General features: G+C 41.3%; 1 protein-coding gene across 6 annotated transcripts in view; it reads right to left on the bottom strand.

The window, feature by feature from the left end:
* The window catches only part of TTC7A (tetratricopeptide repeat domain 7A), a 188,847-nt gene that overhangs the window by 107,738 nt on the left and 64,262 nt on the right, over positions 1 to 16,847 (bottom strand). For all 6 annotated transcript variants that reach the window (XR_010070258.1, XR_010070259.1, XR_010070260.1 and 3 more), the window contains 3 exons: positions 12,556 to 12,673; positions 6,097 to 6,154; positions 2,605 to 2,677 (listed from right to left, as the gene is read on the bottom strand). Coding sequence is in view for 1 of the 6 variants with exons in the window: in XM_063328651.1 (XP_063184721.1) it covers positions 2,605 to 2,677; positions 6,097 to 6,154; positions 12,556 to 12,673 (249 nt within the window). In the remaining 5 variants the exon portion in view is untranslated. The remainder of the gene's footprint in view (positions 1 to 2,604; positions 2,678 to 6,096; positions 6,155 to 12,555; positions 12,674 to 16,847) is intronic.

The raw sequence follows: 16,847 nt of genomic DNA, 5'->3' as shown, positions 1-16,847 counted from the left end.
AGGGAACCTAATTGCAGCCTTTCAGTACTTAAAGGTGGCCTGCAGGAAAGATGAGGACTAACTTTTTAGCATGGCCTGTTGCAATAGGACACAGGGTAATGACTTTAAACTAAAAGAGGGAAGATTTAGACTAGATAGAGGGAAGAAATTTCTTATGCTGAAGGTGGTGAAACACTAGCACAGGTTGCCCAGAGAGGTGGTAGATGCCCCATCCCTGGAAACATTCAAGGTTGGGTTGGACGGGGCTCTGAGCAACCTCATCTAGTTGAAGATGTCCCTGCTCACTGCAGAGGGGGTTGAACTAGACCTTGAAAGGTCCCTTCCAACCCAAACTATTCTATGATTCTATTCTATGATTCTAGACCCTCCAAGACTCCTCCCAGTGACTCTGCTGCTCTTTAAGACACAGAGCCACACACACAAGCACGAAGCACATCATCATCTTTCATTTTGGTTGCTTGTGGTTTTCAACTGCCAACTCTGCAAAAACCTTTTATAACCATTCCTCTTCTTGTCACGTCCTCATTGCGTGTCAGAGGGAAGCTTATGCTTTTCCATTTACCCTCTCCCTTGCCCAGTGCTGACAGAGACAAGTGCTACTGGAAATATTTTAGAGTCTTCCAAGGAAGACAAATTGCTCCAACTTTGCTTGGCACTCTACCGGTCAGCTGCCTCTCTTGCTTTGTTCCATGAAAATGCTTTCTTACCTATGCAAGCTGATACCCAGATTTTTCAGTGTTGGGTAAGGTTACCTCCTTTATTGACCTTGACTATAGAAATAAAAAGGCCTATTTGTTGAGAATAACAGTCAGGTATTATATTATAACCTACTGTTGTTAGGATTTGTTGGTACTGTAGCATCGCCTGACGAAAGCCCTAACTGCGACGTTCAATAGTTAATGCAATCTATCAAAAAAAGGTATCATTTATCTTTCAGTTAATCAGAAAGAGAATATATTAGATACTTTAAATAATTAAGGATATTAAAAATGCATTACCAAATGTTTATCATTAAGTAAACTGGCAAAAGAAGAGTAGGATATTTTACAGCAGTCTAAAAATAAAGATATCTCCGGTATCTCCTCTCTCTCCAAGCATGCGTTAAAGATTTATATCTCACTAGATGGAGAAGAGCAGGAGCAGCATTGCAGGGGCCAGGCTGACACCATATAACACACTTAGATCACACATCTATGGTAGCAGGGGCAAATGGCAGAACATCAAGGATGAAAATACAGAGGTGAGGCAGACTAAAGAGAAAGTGAACGTGAGGACAAGACACTGAATGGGAAAGAACAGGAGGGAAGGAAAATGATGAAATGAGACATACAAAACAACACTGTAAAGACAGGCTACAACTGGAAAAAAAGAAAGGGTAATGAGTTAAAATGCAGTGGACCAATAACAGTGAAAACAACAAAGAACCAATGACCACAAAAATCTTGATTTTATTTTTAAGGATAACAGCAGAAAAGCTGTAATGCTTTTACTCATGGCAAGAAGCAGAAGAAGCAGCAGATCAGACAACCTCCCTAAGAGGCAAAAGCTGTGAGAGAAAGAAGGGTAGCTGAATATTTTTTAATGAAAGACCTCGAGCAAACTGCATCATAAAGCAGCCAGTCGGCAGATGAGAAAGTTAAATAAGCCATTTTAATTATCCTGTCCTATTGCAGGCTTCCTCACAACACACTGCTCTCATTATGAAAGGGTTACAAAAGTGACATTATCAAGAGTGTGCTCTCTTGGAACAATTAGCTTAACCTAATGAACACACAGCTCCCCTAATTAGCTGAGGAAAGTAAGAAGGATCCAACAGTTTGACTCTGTAGTGTAGAGTAAGGAGAGAAAACTGCAGCAAGCAGAAAGCCTGCCAAAGAAGGAAACTATGATGATGAAATTTCAAATCTAGCTATAGAAGCATTTAAAAAATAGGGGCTGTTCCAATAAAGACTTTGGCTTTTAAACAGAAGGGACAGAGAAATAAATCACATCCCAATTATAAAAAGAAGGGACAGAAAAAATAAAGCACAGCCCAAATGTTTTTTCTCAAAGGCGGTGCAGTGTATTTTCTGATCAGCTTAATTTTTATGAGTTAACACCTGCAGCAGCATTCAAACGCCAACTAATCCCACTCGCTGCAGAGCTCCAGCGCCCGTCAAAGCCTAACGCTGAACGTGCCCAAGTATGGAATAAACCAATTCAGCGCAGAGAGCATGCGATCTGGCGTGATACAGAACTGGGCAGTAATGAGAGAGCCTTTGGAGCGGCCTGCAGCAGGGACACAGCATGATACTCAGGGAACAGGAATAAATACACCTCGCTCGCCCCACCCAGACAAAGTTGCTCCAAGCGGGAACAGCACTGCTCACGAGTCACAGCTGAATGCATGCCCTAGGAGAGGTCATTCCGCGTGCTACAGAATTACTATTTTAAAAATAATAATAATTTAAAAAGAAAAATCTCACACAAACATGTTCTGATTGATTGTTACCGATTACAACATAGTAAGGAAGGGACCCTGTTTAGCACATCTGGGTCTTGTTTAATGGGACTGTCCTTCTCCTGCCCTCTCATAACTCAGTGGTTGCCAATTATTGCACGTACCTGTCTGACAAGAGCCAGCTGCAGTGATAGGTAGAGGATGATCTGGTGATCTTCTGGGGCCAAGTCACGTGCTCTTTAGGGACGACCACACAATAGAAAGAGAAAAGTGACTGTTAGATTGTACTTTCCAGAACTCCCTTCACCACGAGTCACACACAAGCACAGAACAAAACCCAGTCCTATCCTACAGAAAACTGGTCCAGTAATGGTAAGCACACCGAAACTAGACAAAAAATGCTGGCCTGGCTAAGCCAGGCTCACAGGGAACGAGTATGAGAAACACAAGTGCCACCATCTTATAACTTACACGCTCCTTCATTAAATGCCACTTAATGTTTTGGAACTTCAATAACTGATACGAAGAAAGTTGCTCTTCACTCATGATAAACCCATTAAAGCATTATTTTTAGGTAATTTAGATGAGGGAGACAGTTGTCCAACTTGTTCCTATATTGCCACTTTTCAAACAATAGGAGAGGGTTAGGTTAGCACTGAATAAGTAATAATTGCTTCTGCTATTATTGTGACTATAAGCATGTAGAGGACTAAAGATCAGGAGCCCATGACGTGAGCCGATGCTCAAACACACAAAACATCCTCCACCCTGCAGCTTCTAGTCTAATCGTTGACAGTAGGCTCCTAATTTGGAAAGGGAATACACTGACGGAGGAATGAGGATTTGATGGCAGGAGCTGAGCCTTGACCAAAACCAAGGCCCTTACTTCTCCAGTTTGGGTCTCTCAGATATTACCTTCTAGTCCATAGCAGTCACTGGGCACTGCGGTGATCCCTTGGCTAGTGATGGCTGCAGCGTCTCCAGAAACAGACGTGCAGGCCCTTCACACAGGCTTACGCAGACAGGGAACAGGGATGGAAAAACAGGGCACAACTGTCCCTCTCAGACTATGCTAAGCATCAAACTGCGGTCTGAGCTTGCTAGCCTGTGAAGAAGCCATTAACCAAGGCAATGTGAAGATAGTGTTTTGGGGACCTAACCCAGGAGCAATGTGGGGCACTGGCTCATGCCACATTGCCAGCCCAGCCCAGGGACGAGTGGATTATCCCCTCCCTGACCCAGAGAGCTCACTCCTAGCTCTGTGGCACGGGGAAGTCATTTCACATGGGAGAGATGGGGAAGAGGAAGGTCCCTCATAGCCAACCGACATTCCTAACCTCTTTCTGGGCTGCATTCCAGGACACCAGGGAAGCCTGCACCTGCATTGCCCTGCCCAAAGCAAGCACGATTAATGTCCTTCTGAGGGACAAACGACAGGCCGACAAGGCTGGTGGTTTAAAACCCTGCCAAAACTATTCATTTGCTAATAATAAACAAAGAAAGAAACAAAAATCAAAGAATTACTTCAGGAAACAAACCACATACTGTTTTAATAGCAGACACTTCTCAAACGCCATCTTGGCCTGTGAGCAAGAAGCTATTGGAGTTGACTTTTGTAACTAATGCCTTTAGAACTAATGAATTTAATGTAAATCATAGAGTCATAGAATCGTAGAATACCAGGTTGGAAGGGACCTCAAGGATCATCTAGTCCAACCTTTCTTGGCAAAAGCATGGACTGGATGTGTCCTGTAACTCTGCAAGTCAAGGTAGCACTCAAGGATTCTGAAGCAATGCCAAAAGCATCACGGTGCAATTAGTACAAGCAAGTCACTAATTTCTCCCCCCATTTTAAACAAAAAAACCCTAACAACAAAAACAAAACAAAAAAAACCCCCAAAACAACAACAAGACGCTACAAGATAGAACCCAGCTTTGTCCTAAGCTGTTGGCGCAGGGTGAGCCGCCTCTTTAGCAAGCAGCTCCTGTGAAACATTCAGCAGCCTCCAACAGTAAATAACAGGGGAAAGTTCACATGGGTGTACAGGAGAAGAGATTAACGGTGCTTTTGGAAAGAAACAAAGTGTTGTTACTTTACTGTTCAGTTTCCTCAAAAGGTATTAAAAGAATATTTGCTCCAAGCCTCCAGATGAAAATGCCACTTATAAAGAAGACTACAAGCCAAACCATGGCCTGACAGATCATACATGTACTTTAAAAACAGGTGAAAACAAGGAAAAGAAAAAAAAGAAATCAAAATTCAGGCATTTTGGAAGACACTAGTAACGACCTCACTGTCACAACATCCCTGTTGGCTGAAGTTTGAGTACCTAATGTTTGGCTAGAAGCTTGACTGCTTCCTAGCTAGAGTTAAGATACCATGAAAGCAAGTCGCAGCCAGTAGGAAAGGTCAAAGGATAAAAATAAATGCAGTTTAAAAGCACTGCAGCGCTGCAATTACATCAAAATTGTGCAATAGTTAAAAGTACTACATTGGAGTCCAGGAACTAGCATGACTTAAAGTATACTCCTGACCTAAAAAGTGACCAAATAAATAGCTTTTTTAAATTTTGTCTTTCAGATCTCCATAACGTAAATGTCCAGAACTACATTACTGGTTTCAACTTACTACATGCTCTTGGAACCAATGCAAAACCAGTGTAAGATGAACATGCTGGACTCCTCCTTGCTCAGCATCAGAAAAACAGCTAAGATCCAGTAACACGTTCAACCTGCTACATCTGTACTTTGAGATACCAGAGATCTCAAATTTTCTTCACTTTTGGAATGTATTTATGACCACAGCAAACCCAGAATTAGAACTTCAGCCCAAGACTTAGACCATATTAACTTCCATTTAGTTGCCATCCAAAGTCTGTCAGCATTTACATATGCAATGTTAACTGCCCAAACACCGCCTAGTATATTTTGGGTGATGTAACTTAGTTGTAACAGGGTCAGGAAGCTCACACCTCACCTCTCTACCACAACAGAATGGACAAAAACATTTTTTAACCCAAGCACTTTTACTCGGGTAACTGTTGCTGCAGAGGAGTTTAATTCACAGATACTTTCAGGGCAGAGCCATTGAATCAGACTCCCCCACAAAATACAGTGGTGAAGAACAGGTGAATGGCGATGACTTTGTACCGCTAGCTCCGTAGCTGCCTTTTCATACAACCGCTCATGCAAACACTCACTAGAACAGCAATCATCCCCTCCCTGCTAAGTGCACTGATGCCAGGTCACCCCATAGCAGCCTACACCCTGGTGGTGAAGCTACTTTCCCACCATGAAGGAAAAAGGAGTTTAAGCCTGCTTCACGCAAGAACAGAGACAAAACTAGCTTTCCACACAGCAGGTAAGGAAGTTGTATCCCCCAGCACCGTAGTTCTGGCTGCAGCTAATTTGGGGCTAAGGTTATTTCTGTTTAATGGCAGAACAGGTGCTCTTACCTTGGATATTCAACCAAATCATCGCTGCATTTAGCCATCACAGGAATAGTTTTGACACACTACTGCTGAAATCTACTGAACTGTTTTTAAACTTTCAGGCGAGGAAGCCTTATGCAGAAGAAAAAACCATTAAAACCAACAATTATTCTGAATTCATCCAAAGAAATACATAATGCAAATATCTGCAAGATCCCTACTCACCTCTCCAAAGTCTGAAGTGCTTTCTTGTTTAATTCATCCTGAGTGCCCTTCAGAGTAGCTGCAGGACAAGATACAATGCCATTTAAGAGTTGAATTCAATGTTTCAGATTAAATAAATAGTTATATGTGTACAGAGTATTTCAGACTGGGAGCATAAAAACTGTAGAAATCCGGTGGTGCATCTGCTCATGGCTGGAAAATATGCCATTTCGTTTTTAAAGAACAAACCCCATATTTTAACCTGAATTCTCAATTTCATTTTTTTTAAAGACTCTTCCAACTCTCTTGTCTGAAATGCCAAAGCATTTTTTATTTACATATGCCACTTAAGGGGTCTAGGAGGAGAAGGGGACATATGCTAATGAGATACTAAGAGCACAACAGGCCCTCTGCCAAGTTGGTGTATGTGCTCAAAGCAGTAACTAGTAGCATATTCTCACTCAGATACAGACCCATCGCCACCATCATCTTCATGTAGGAGGGTGTTGCAGGTTGAACAGGGAACACCAGCAGCCAAATTTACAGCTCTACAACAAAACCCTTGACAACACACCACCTCCCTTGAGGCCACAAAAGACTTTTAGGGTACTTCAGGTGTGGCATTAGCCACTAATGCCTTCCTTGGTGCCTCTAATTGCTTGACTAAAGGATCCTGCCCGCTACATTCACTTCTCAATGTGTGAATTAATTCCTAGCTAAAACCATAAAAGGAGAAGAAACAAGTTCTTGTTATGCCAGGGTATCATAAGATACCATCTTCAAGAGCAAGGGGAACAGAGGAAGAGCTTAGAGAAGTATGGCTTTCTCAGATCCAAAATATCTGGAAAGCTAGTGATAATTTTCAGAAGTACGCTAGCTGTCTTGTTCTGGATCTTGGTTTTCAGATTTTGCATAGCAGTTGTTTCTTGTTCTGCCTGTCCTGAATTTGAGAGCTACTAATCAACAGCACAAAGAAGTGATGAGTACTTAATCCATCAGCAAACGTCCACCTGTGAATATACTTGACTTCACACGTCAAGTCAGTGTAAGCTCCAGAACAGGAAGGTAGTAAGTGGTATATACTTAAGCAATAACACCACACAAAAGTCAAGTATTCTTAAAAGTTATTAAGAGGAAAGATTTGTGTTCTACAAGACGTACAATGGTAATCAGTTTCTTCGGATTCTGCAACATGCTAGTGAGGGAAACTTTGAAAGTAATTTCTTTTGCCAAAGTAGTTATAGTGGTCAGACCTTTTTTATTCCAACATCTTCCAACAGTTTTTCAAACCATCTGGTTCATTTGGGAGGAACAGCAATCTTCAGGATTTCCCAAATCATGAAGATGAAAAATTGCTTATGTCACAAAATCTACTCTAACTAGTAAAAATGGAGCAAAAAGTTTGCAGTTTAAAGAATATATTTGAAGACATGAGCTTTCATGCAAAATGCAGCATTTATTAGAAGTAGCTGGAAATACTTCACTCCTAATAGCCTTAAATTGAGTATTCGGGTCCACTGCCAAATACTGAAAACACGTAACAGTGGAGGAAAACTGAGAGAAAAAATGAAAAGAATCAAGATTGGTGTAAACATAAAAATGCTTGAGACACTAGAAAGGATTTGATCATAGCTGGAAACGTTCATCCAGAAAAATATGTCAGATTCTGTTTCTCAAGGAAACTACAATATTCCTTATGTAAGTTATAGAGCAGTTCTGGAAATGCCACACAATGAGGAAGACTGAAAGAAATTTTACGATTTGCCCCCCAGAATAAACATCTAATGGAAAAGCTAGGAGAACTTTTAGGTTCCACCTGGTAAGACGTTTGACTGATGTTCATCTTTTAGTCAGAAAGAGCACAAAATATGTTATGGAAATGAAGTGATTATTCTACAACTAGTCAGCTTTGCCTCTGCACTACTGCATGTGAGTCCCACCTCCCACAATATGAACTGCATCTTTAGCTACAACTAAATTGGAAATTTGGTTGTCCGTCTCTAGATTTGTGTCTGACTTGGATAAACACACTGAAATTTGTGTTTGACGATACTGAGGACTGATGCTGCATGTTAACCATGCTGTTTACAGGGCCTTTACAGCTAAAGGAGATAAATTAGAAGAAAAAGGAAAGAAAAGTGATTTGGGGAGGGATGCATAAAAAGAAGCTTAGCAAGGGACGTGATTTTCCCCCCTCTGCTTTGCTGAGACCCCACCTGGAGTATTATGTTCAGCTCTGAGGCCCCCAGTACAAGACAGACGTGAACCTATTAGAGCACGTCCAGAGGCGGGCCATGAAGACGGTTAGAGGGATGGAACACCTCTCTTATGGAGAAAGGCTACGAGAGCTGTGGCTGTTCAGCCTGGAGAAGGCTCCAGGGAGACCTTACTGTGGCCTTTCAATACTTAAGGGGGACTTATAAGAAAAAAAAAGAGGTTTGTTTTTTTTTTTAACAGGGCATGTAGTGATAGGACAAGGGGTAAGGGTTTTAAACTAAGAGAGGGAAGATTTAGATTAAATATAAGGAAGAAATTCTTTACTATCAGGGTCGTGAGCCACTGGAATGGGTTGCCCAGAGAAGTTGTGGATGCCCTACCCATGCAATTGTTCAAAGAAGTCACAGTCACTGCAACCCACTTGTATCACTGAAAAGGTCTCACTTCAGACAAAGAAAAGTTTGCACCAAGGAAATAGAATTAGGCAGGTCTGACTAAATGTCTAAAAGTTGTACTCCATTCTTTGAGGTTAACAGCACTAATGAATTCTTTAGCCTTTCTACCCAACTTTACTCACTGCAAGCGCAGCTCCTACAGTTCTACCAACTAAAACACAGTATGACACACTACTTAGATTAAAATAACCTGCAAAGCAGAGTCTGACCAGAGTAAGGCAGAGAGCACGGGGGATTTTAAGTTTCTGAAACTTCAGTGGTTATTCCTGTAAGACACAGTACTTTTGTAAATGCCACCTTAGGAGCCCAAGATTTGTTTTCTAAAGCACTCTAGGTTTTTAAAGGATCTTAAGCCTTACCAGAAGTGAACAGGATCTTCAGCAACATTTTGGTACCTAAATACAAAGCTCTAAAGTCACACTTGAAAATAGAGGAGGTCAAGTTCTGTGTTAGCAAGCAGGTGCAGCACAGTAGGTGTGAATGCATGGAGTGAAACACTTAATGCTGAGGATGAGCATCAACGCTACAAACACAGGGACAGGGGTCTAGTTCTAGTCTTGTCCCACGGACTGAACACCCATTAGCAGCTGCAGCATAATCAGGTCTATTTATGTAGCACATTAGTTTTAGGGGAAGGAATTCAGAAGTGGGGATCACAGAGATGGACTTAAAAAAAACCATTTCTGATCCAGACACATTAGTGCACATGCGCCCTTTTGCACTTATCAGTGGGTTTCAAAAAATATTCCCTTGTGTTAAGACACCTAACATAGCAAGACATAGTTTTAGCACCCAGAATTATAATTAAAGATTGCAGGTACTGACTGTTATCTCCAGAAGCAAAAATGATGGGTTTGTTCACTAATAAGCAATGTCTAATTTATTTTTTTTTAACATTAACCAGTGCTGTCAGTGTACTGATTATTTATAAAATCCACAAGGACTGATAGAAAAAGCTTCCAATTCAGTCCCTGATTCGTGGCCTTATACCAAAATTCTAAATGAAAACAGAGATACAGAACACTCATCTCTGAAAGATAGAGAGTCTGTTAAATCAGCAAAGATTTCACAAGATGTGAGCTGGTGATGTGAGATAAGAGCAGCACTTGTATTTCACAACACATTCTCAACCTGGTCTTTCTGCTTTAGCCTTTGTTAAATTCATCTCACCTTCCCCTGTGTCTTCAATGGATTCTGCACCAGACCTAAGGGAGGCAAACCTGACAATACAGCTTATATCAAAACTGGAACTACAAGAGGATGAGAAAGGTTTACTGTTGACATTGACCCACTGGGAACAGATCTGCTGAAAATTTAGCATAGCAATAGTTGGACATGGTGTATGAGCAAAAGATTTGTGCTTCTAAGAGTGAGGCAAAAGTGGCAATAACTTCCTCTGAGGACACATCTTTCAGCTACTTCAATGAGACTTATTTCAAGAAACATGTAATTAGACATTAAGAACAAGGAAGCTACACATACTGCTTCCCAGCATAAGTTTCAGGAAGTCATCCAGGAGTAAATCTAATAGTTGTAAAGCGACTTTTTATCAAACGCTCCCACAAGTTCTTTGAATTGTCACTCAGTAGGATTCTCTCTTCTGAATCTGCTTTTTAGCACGTGCTTTTTGCAGGTCACAAGGGAAAGGCTTTAATACAACTCCTCAGTGCCTTTGTCACACAGGAGGACAAATATTTACTAAGAGGATATATTAAATAACAAAGCCTAACCTTGGATGGAAGGCATCTTGATATAATGCTGCAAACTTCATAAGGCAATTGGTCAAATGTCTCTGGAGCACTTAGCTACTATTGAAAATGCTGACTCACTGAAAGTCAGCTCCAATGGAAAGTTATAGAAATCATATATATACACAGATGTTTGACACCGTGTCTGTATATGTCACTATGAACTGGTATAAACACACTAATAAACAGGACTGATGGAATGAGCAGGACTGCACAGGGGAGTTGCTATCTTCCTTTCAGCATGTTCTATTCTTGTTTCTTCACTGTGATAAGCTATTTTTTAACAAAGCTAATGAAAAATGTCTCATTAGTGCAAATTTGACATTTTCTAGTAAAATGCTGTTCCATATTCATGATCATCTTAAGTATGCTTTACAAGGACTTAATCCATTTTCTCAAGGGAAAAACTTCCCTCAACTGAGTGACTGGCCTTATTGACTTAAAGGCTAGAGATACAAGGAGAAGGCAGATATTCCCCTGTTTTACGACATAAATCAGATGCTAATCTGGAAAATAATCCAAGGCAGTGAGGACTTGTTTCTTTTACATTAAAAAGGACACTTATCACAACATCTGAACTAATCTGTTGAAAACTCAGAGAAGATTTCTCTTCCAGAAGAAAAGTTTTGAACTCGCATTTTGCTGCATCAAAGTATTTTTAAGGCTAGAGTACAGCACATGCCTCTACAACTCCATTCTTTAGAAAGCACCCTTCTTTCCATACTGAGGATAACAAATAGACCGTAATGGGCTAACATAGAAAACCTTCTATCTCTGAAAATAGTCTCTGGAATCTTGTATAGCTTTAGGGACAGTTTAAACAAAATCTAGGCAAAATGCCCTAAAAAGCTAGGCTGTTAAGCAGAACTCAATGTTTAATGAACTTTAAAAATATATATACGAGAAAGTTCAGGCTAGGAATGGCATCCGTTTCTTGACACAAACTTTCTAGGGGGAACTATTCTGCGACAGAGAAATGGAGAACTGAAGAGAGCTACAGTGCCTGTTAGCCTCCGTGTTGGAAAGCAGTTCTCAGAACAGCTGATCAGATATGGCTCGCTAAAAAAATACACCAACTTGCACTACCAAGAGCACAAGCCACTTCCTCATACACATGCCTTGCAGAATTCTGGTGTACCTTGCAAGGCCAGCATACTTCCATGATACCATACAGCCATTTTAGCTTTGTTTCAGGCTCTTTTGCTGGAAGAAGTTGGTGCCTTTCTGTGGGACCCATCTAACAGAAAAGCCATTGCTTGCATGTGGGCAGGACTGCCAAACTGATTAGGAAACACACTAGCTCAGCCATTATTCAAAGAAACTATGTTAGAAGTTGTAGAAGAAACAAAGACTGTTCCCACCTGTGAGCCTGATGAAGGTCAGAGCTATAACTCTCCCAAACACTGGGACTTCAAGCTCTTCTGGCTACCAAGCACAAATCTGCAGGAGCCCATTGTCCAGTCATTCAAAACCCAAGCAAGCAGCATTAAAAATAATACGTCTTGCATTCACTGGTGTGTATCTAGTCAACATTCACATGTACCAGCGAGGCAGATATTTTTATCTTGTTTACTTCTAAGCAGAGAAAGAAACGACATCACAGAGAGGTTGAATCTCTGTGGGGAATCAGTATCACGCCAGGAACTGAAGTCAGGCATTTCTGACTGCAGTTTTTGGATTGTATTTCTTTATGTGATTTATGTGTGGGTGACAAAAATATGAAAATAGATGGAAAGTTTGACTTTTTGTTGTGTAAATAAACAAAAGAAATGTATTACAAATATCCAAGTAGAGCACAGCAAGCGTTGTTGGCTACAGTCAAATTATCACCTCCTAAGTAATGATTTGCATTTCTTCCTTTACCTAAAAACTTGACCTTCATTACCATAGCAGACAGTCCTCTGAGCAAGTGAACAGTCCCCATTTGTCTTGCAATATGACTGTTTCCCGTGTCCAGTCATCACTAAAAGCAAGAGTTTCTAATAAATTTCCATTGCTTGCATTGAAGACTTTGAACAGATGCTTTCTATACAACATACCTGACAAACAGGATAACTCACCATCAGTAGCTTGAAGACTGTACGTCAGGCCCAGTGCCAGGTAACCCTTTGCTAGGGCCTCTCCAGCATCCTCACCAAGGTCTATCACCATTTTAGCAAAGTATTCTCCTTCTTCCAGCTGCAAAAGAGGTAGGTTGTGACTTACAGGTATTTTCTCTGTACTTGCTTCAATAAGATGATCCCGTTAAACTTACCCGTAAGTGATCTGAGAGCCATTCACACAAGGGCTTTCAGTGATCACAGTAAGTGCCATGATCACACAGTAAATGGAAACGAAGACGTAGAAGGTCAAATTAGCAGACCTTGATGCACATGGTACAGTTCTGAGAAAAGTTCTGGTTTTGATTTAAGCATCCATCCCAAACTATTTCCAGATGTTTAAGGTTAATGAAGGACACTATCTTATTCTTGTATTTCCCTTTAGGCACACTTCAGTCATAGAACCGTAGAATCTTCATGGTTGGGAAGAACCTTTGAGATCATCGAGTCCAACCATACACACACAAAAAAACCTCCTACAATCTCTGCCACTAGAGCATGCCCTGAAGCGCCAAATCTAGATGTTTCTTAAATCCCTCAAGGGATGGTGACTCAACCACCTCCCTGGGCAGGCTGTTCCAGTGCCTGACCACTCTTTCAGTAAAGTAATTCTTCCTAATATTTAATCTAAATCTCCCCTGCTGCAACTTCAGACCATTTCCTCTGGTCCTGTCATTATTCACCTGGGAGAAGAGGCCAACACCCACCTCTCTATAGCCTCCTTTTGGGTAGTTGTAGCGGGCAATGATCATGCAACCTTAAATACAAACGTTGGACCAACTGACTACTTATATGCTATCCTAGCAGTACAATGAAAGGTCTAAGAAGTTTCTACCTCCAAAGAAAGACCATTTAGTTTTGCTGTATGAGGCATTTAAAGCTTAGCGTATTTTTACTCCCTTTTAAAATGTTACAAGAGTAAAATAAGAAAGCACTTCACTGCAAACTGAGTTCAGCTGCTGCTTGCGGTTCTGCTGCCACAAGACGGAGGCAGCAAATTCGGGACACAAATTTTGATCTGAAGTGCCACACTACCTTAGTAGCTCACACCACACCAGCCCCATTCTGCATGTTTTTCAAAGACACAACTTGCTTGAAAATGCATTTTATATTACAGAGTGTAAAAAGAAGAGAAAGCAGTCACAACTTCTCAGGATCAGCCTCCAAAATGGTGAAATACGTAATCTGGTCTCCTCTACTGCAGTACAGATTGCTCCCCCTAACCTTCCTCTCCAGCTGATCACACAGATCTAAGTCTAATAAAAATATGAAGCTTTAGTATCTTTAGAATCTGAGTTAATGGGAATTTTAAATAAAAAATAATTTTAATATTTAATTACAGAATAGTGTTCCCCATTTCTAACCGTAAAGTCTCGTTAACATCACTCACCCATTAGAAGTAGAAAAGACTAAGACCTATAGATTGTACATATCTGGAAAAGTGCAGGTTGGAGAGGTGCAAGCAAAAGCTGAAAGTAATGCTTGAAAGACACAAATCCTGCAGGAAGACCTCATTTTTGTACAAGATAGTCTGCAGATCCTGTCACCCATAATCAGAGTCATCTCTAATCAAAAACCAGACAGCATTACACTATCCAAAAAATCCTCCTTTTGGAAATTTTTATTACATGATAACTGACTTTCTAGCAGGGGGTTGTTTAATTTTGAGAAAATACATTTTTGTTTGAAATCCAACTGTTTAGGATGCAAGTACTGCAGACGTAACTGAAACGTGCTCTCTTAGTACTCAGCTTTGTCGGAGTTCAGCACCTCATAGCTCCTTAACATCTAAAAGGAGTCACCCGTAATGAACTGGAATCAAAATGCACCAGCAGACCAGAAACTCCCCTTCTGCAGTGATCTATTAATATGCTACCTACGAACAGAATCTACCTGACCTGAGATACTACCCTGTCAATGGGCCTCCTAGTTACATCCCTTGAAGACATTCAGGTGACAACATTAACTAACAGCTTCATAAACACAGGAGCTGGTATTTATTACATGATATCAAACATAAGAAAAAATTTACTGTTAATGTAAGCATGGAGAAAGGCTGAAAAGTGCAAGTGAAGGAGTAATCTCCACTGCTTGGGTCTTTTTCTCACCTGCACAGCTCCCTGAGGCTATACAATTCAAACTAGATGTAGACCAATAGTTCCCAAATTTCTGAAACCTCAGGTCAGTCAGCCCAATGACCAACGTATATTTTCTCATCAAACTCTTCCTGAAAGCACTATCAAAGCATTACAGTCTTGCTGATTGCCTATTCAACTATGAATCTGGAAACTACTGATTGAAACAGGAATACCCCCTTGGGGGATACTTGGGGCTACCAACTAAATTGCAAAGACTATCTTTAACAGCATAATCCAAAGACTACTGAAATAACTGGAAATAATCCTGCTGACTTCAGCGATGCTCATAGGAGACCGTTTAAACTCTGATCACATCAGGAAGACTGAGATTTGTTCCAGATTTCTTAATCCTGTCAGTATCCCTACTGACTTTCTTGCCCCATACTGAAACACGTTCTGGACCAGAGCCTAGGGCAATGGAAGAAGAAAACCTCCCATGACTTGCCACAAAGAAAAAGGAAAAAACCAAAAAAAAAAAAAAATCAGCCAACAACAAAAAAAACCCTTCCCATGAAACAATAATTGAATTCTTCGTCTTTCAGGAACTTTTATGTAAGACATGAAATCTCTGCAGCCAGAAAATTAATTATGCACCTCTTTTGCGACCATAAACAGCTATATTCCCACTCTCTTCATTGTTTCTCCTCTTTTCCCCGCACACACTTTCATCCAAGAAGTCTCGATCAGATGAAGGAAAGAGCTATACAAGGAATTCTAATGACTAGTGAACAAGGGCAGGGGTGGGTAGAGTGTACGAAAAAAGATTAAATGAAAGGTTTGGAGCTGAAATGGAGACATTTAAAATTGGAGAGACTTTACTCCATTGTTTCTCTAAATGGTCACCTGATGGTGTTTCCAGTCTCTGACTGATGGCCTATGCTGCATAAATCAGCAGCACACCATTCAGCTTTCTTGCCTGCCAGTTATCCAGGGCCACCTGTGAGTGTCAGATTAATCTACTGTATGAATAATTAAAACCACAACTTTTCAGAATGGCTGAAAAAGCACTTCTAGCACAAACATTCTTGTAAACATTTATTCATATTAAACACTAATGGCACTTTGACCAGCCACAAAAATTCTCATGAATGCAAACTTGGGTCAGCTGAAGGCTGCTTTGAAAATAAGTGGCCTTGCAAACTCCAGCACAGCTGGTTCTGTTTATGAGAGCATTTACTTTTCCTTCTTACAGCCACTCAGCCACTTCCCCTGCCAGCCCCGCTGTGGCTGCCATCTGCCCCCTCTTCTCCCATTCTCCTCCTCTTCAACCATTTTGGGCAAGTGTGAAAAGCCAAACCTTTCACTCATGTCACCTACTGTGAGGTTTCAACTCTCCAGTGCAAATTGCCCTTAGCAGTTTCCAGTCTAGGTAAGAACTCCCTCGCCGTACACCTGAGTGTACCAGTAGTGAGCTTGAGCCGTGATCATGGGGGTCCTTACGCATATGAGATGTCTCCAGTCTGTGCCGTAGCAATGGGAAAGGGAGGGGGGAAAGGCCTCTAAAGGGGTCCCACCAGATACAGCCATTCCCAGCTGCAGCTCCTACATGCTGCCACATGACCTGAAGCAGCAGGAGCTGCTCCCCCTTTCTCCTCTCCCCACGTGGTGCCGGGTATGCGAAGTCTCACCCTGTGGGACTCCCAGAAGTTGAGTTTGAGGTACGCAGAAGTGAGCTAAGCAGCAGAAAGCTTATCAGGAGAATCAAAATATCCATTCCTACTCTTACTGCAAAGCCAGGGGCCAGCCTCAATATGAAGGCAACCGAAATGGTTCATTCATTCAGAGGAGGACTCCAACCTTAAAGTGACACACCACTGCATTGGAAGGGCAAGGAACACAGATCAACACTTCTTGCTGCAACTTATAGGCCCTTGCTAGTAAGCTCTAAGCCACAAGATGCCACATGTCCTCCCCCACAGCGGGCATGGCAAAGCATCACTTTGTGATCACAAAATGCACAGCGTACTGCTGTTACCTGGCTGCTAGCAGCACCACTGGCAGCTTCCAACACCACGGAAAATATATTTCTTTTGGCATCAAGAGTGCTGGTAACAGCTTGAATTCTGTTTCCTTAGGATCATTATTTGTTATTTCCTCAGAAGCAAGCAAAATACA

Source organism: Chroicocephalus ridibundus, chromosome 3, assembly GCF_963924245.1.
Source record: "Chroicocephalus ridibundus chromosome 3, bChrRid1.1, whole genome shotgun sequence".
NCBI classification, from domain to species: Eukaryota; Metazoa; Chordata; class Aves; order Charadriiformes; family Laridae; genus Chroicocephalus; species Chroicocephalus ridibundus.
This window is presented reverse-complemented; position numbering and strand designations above follow the sequence as displayed.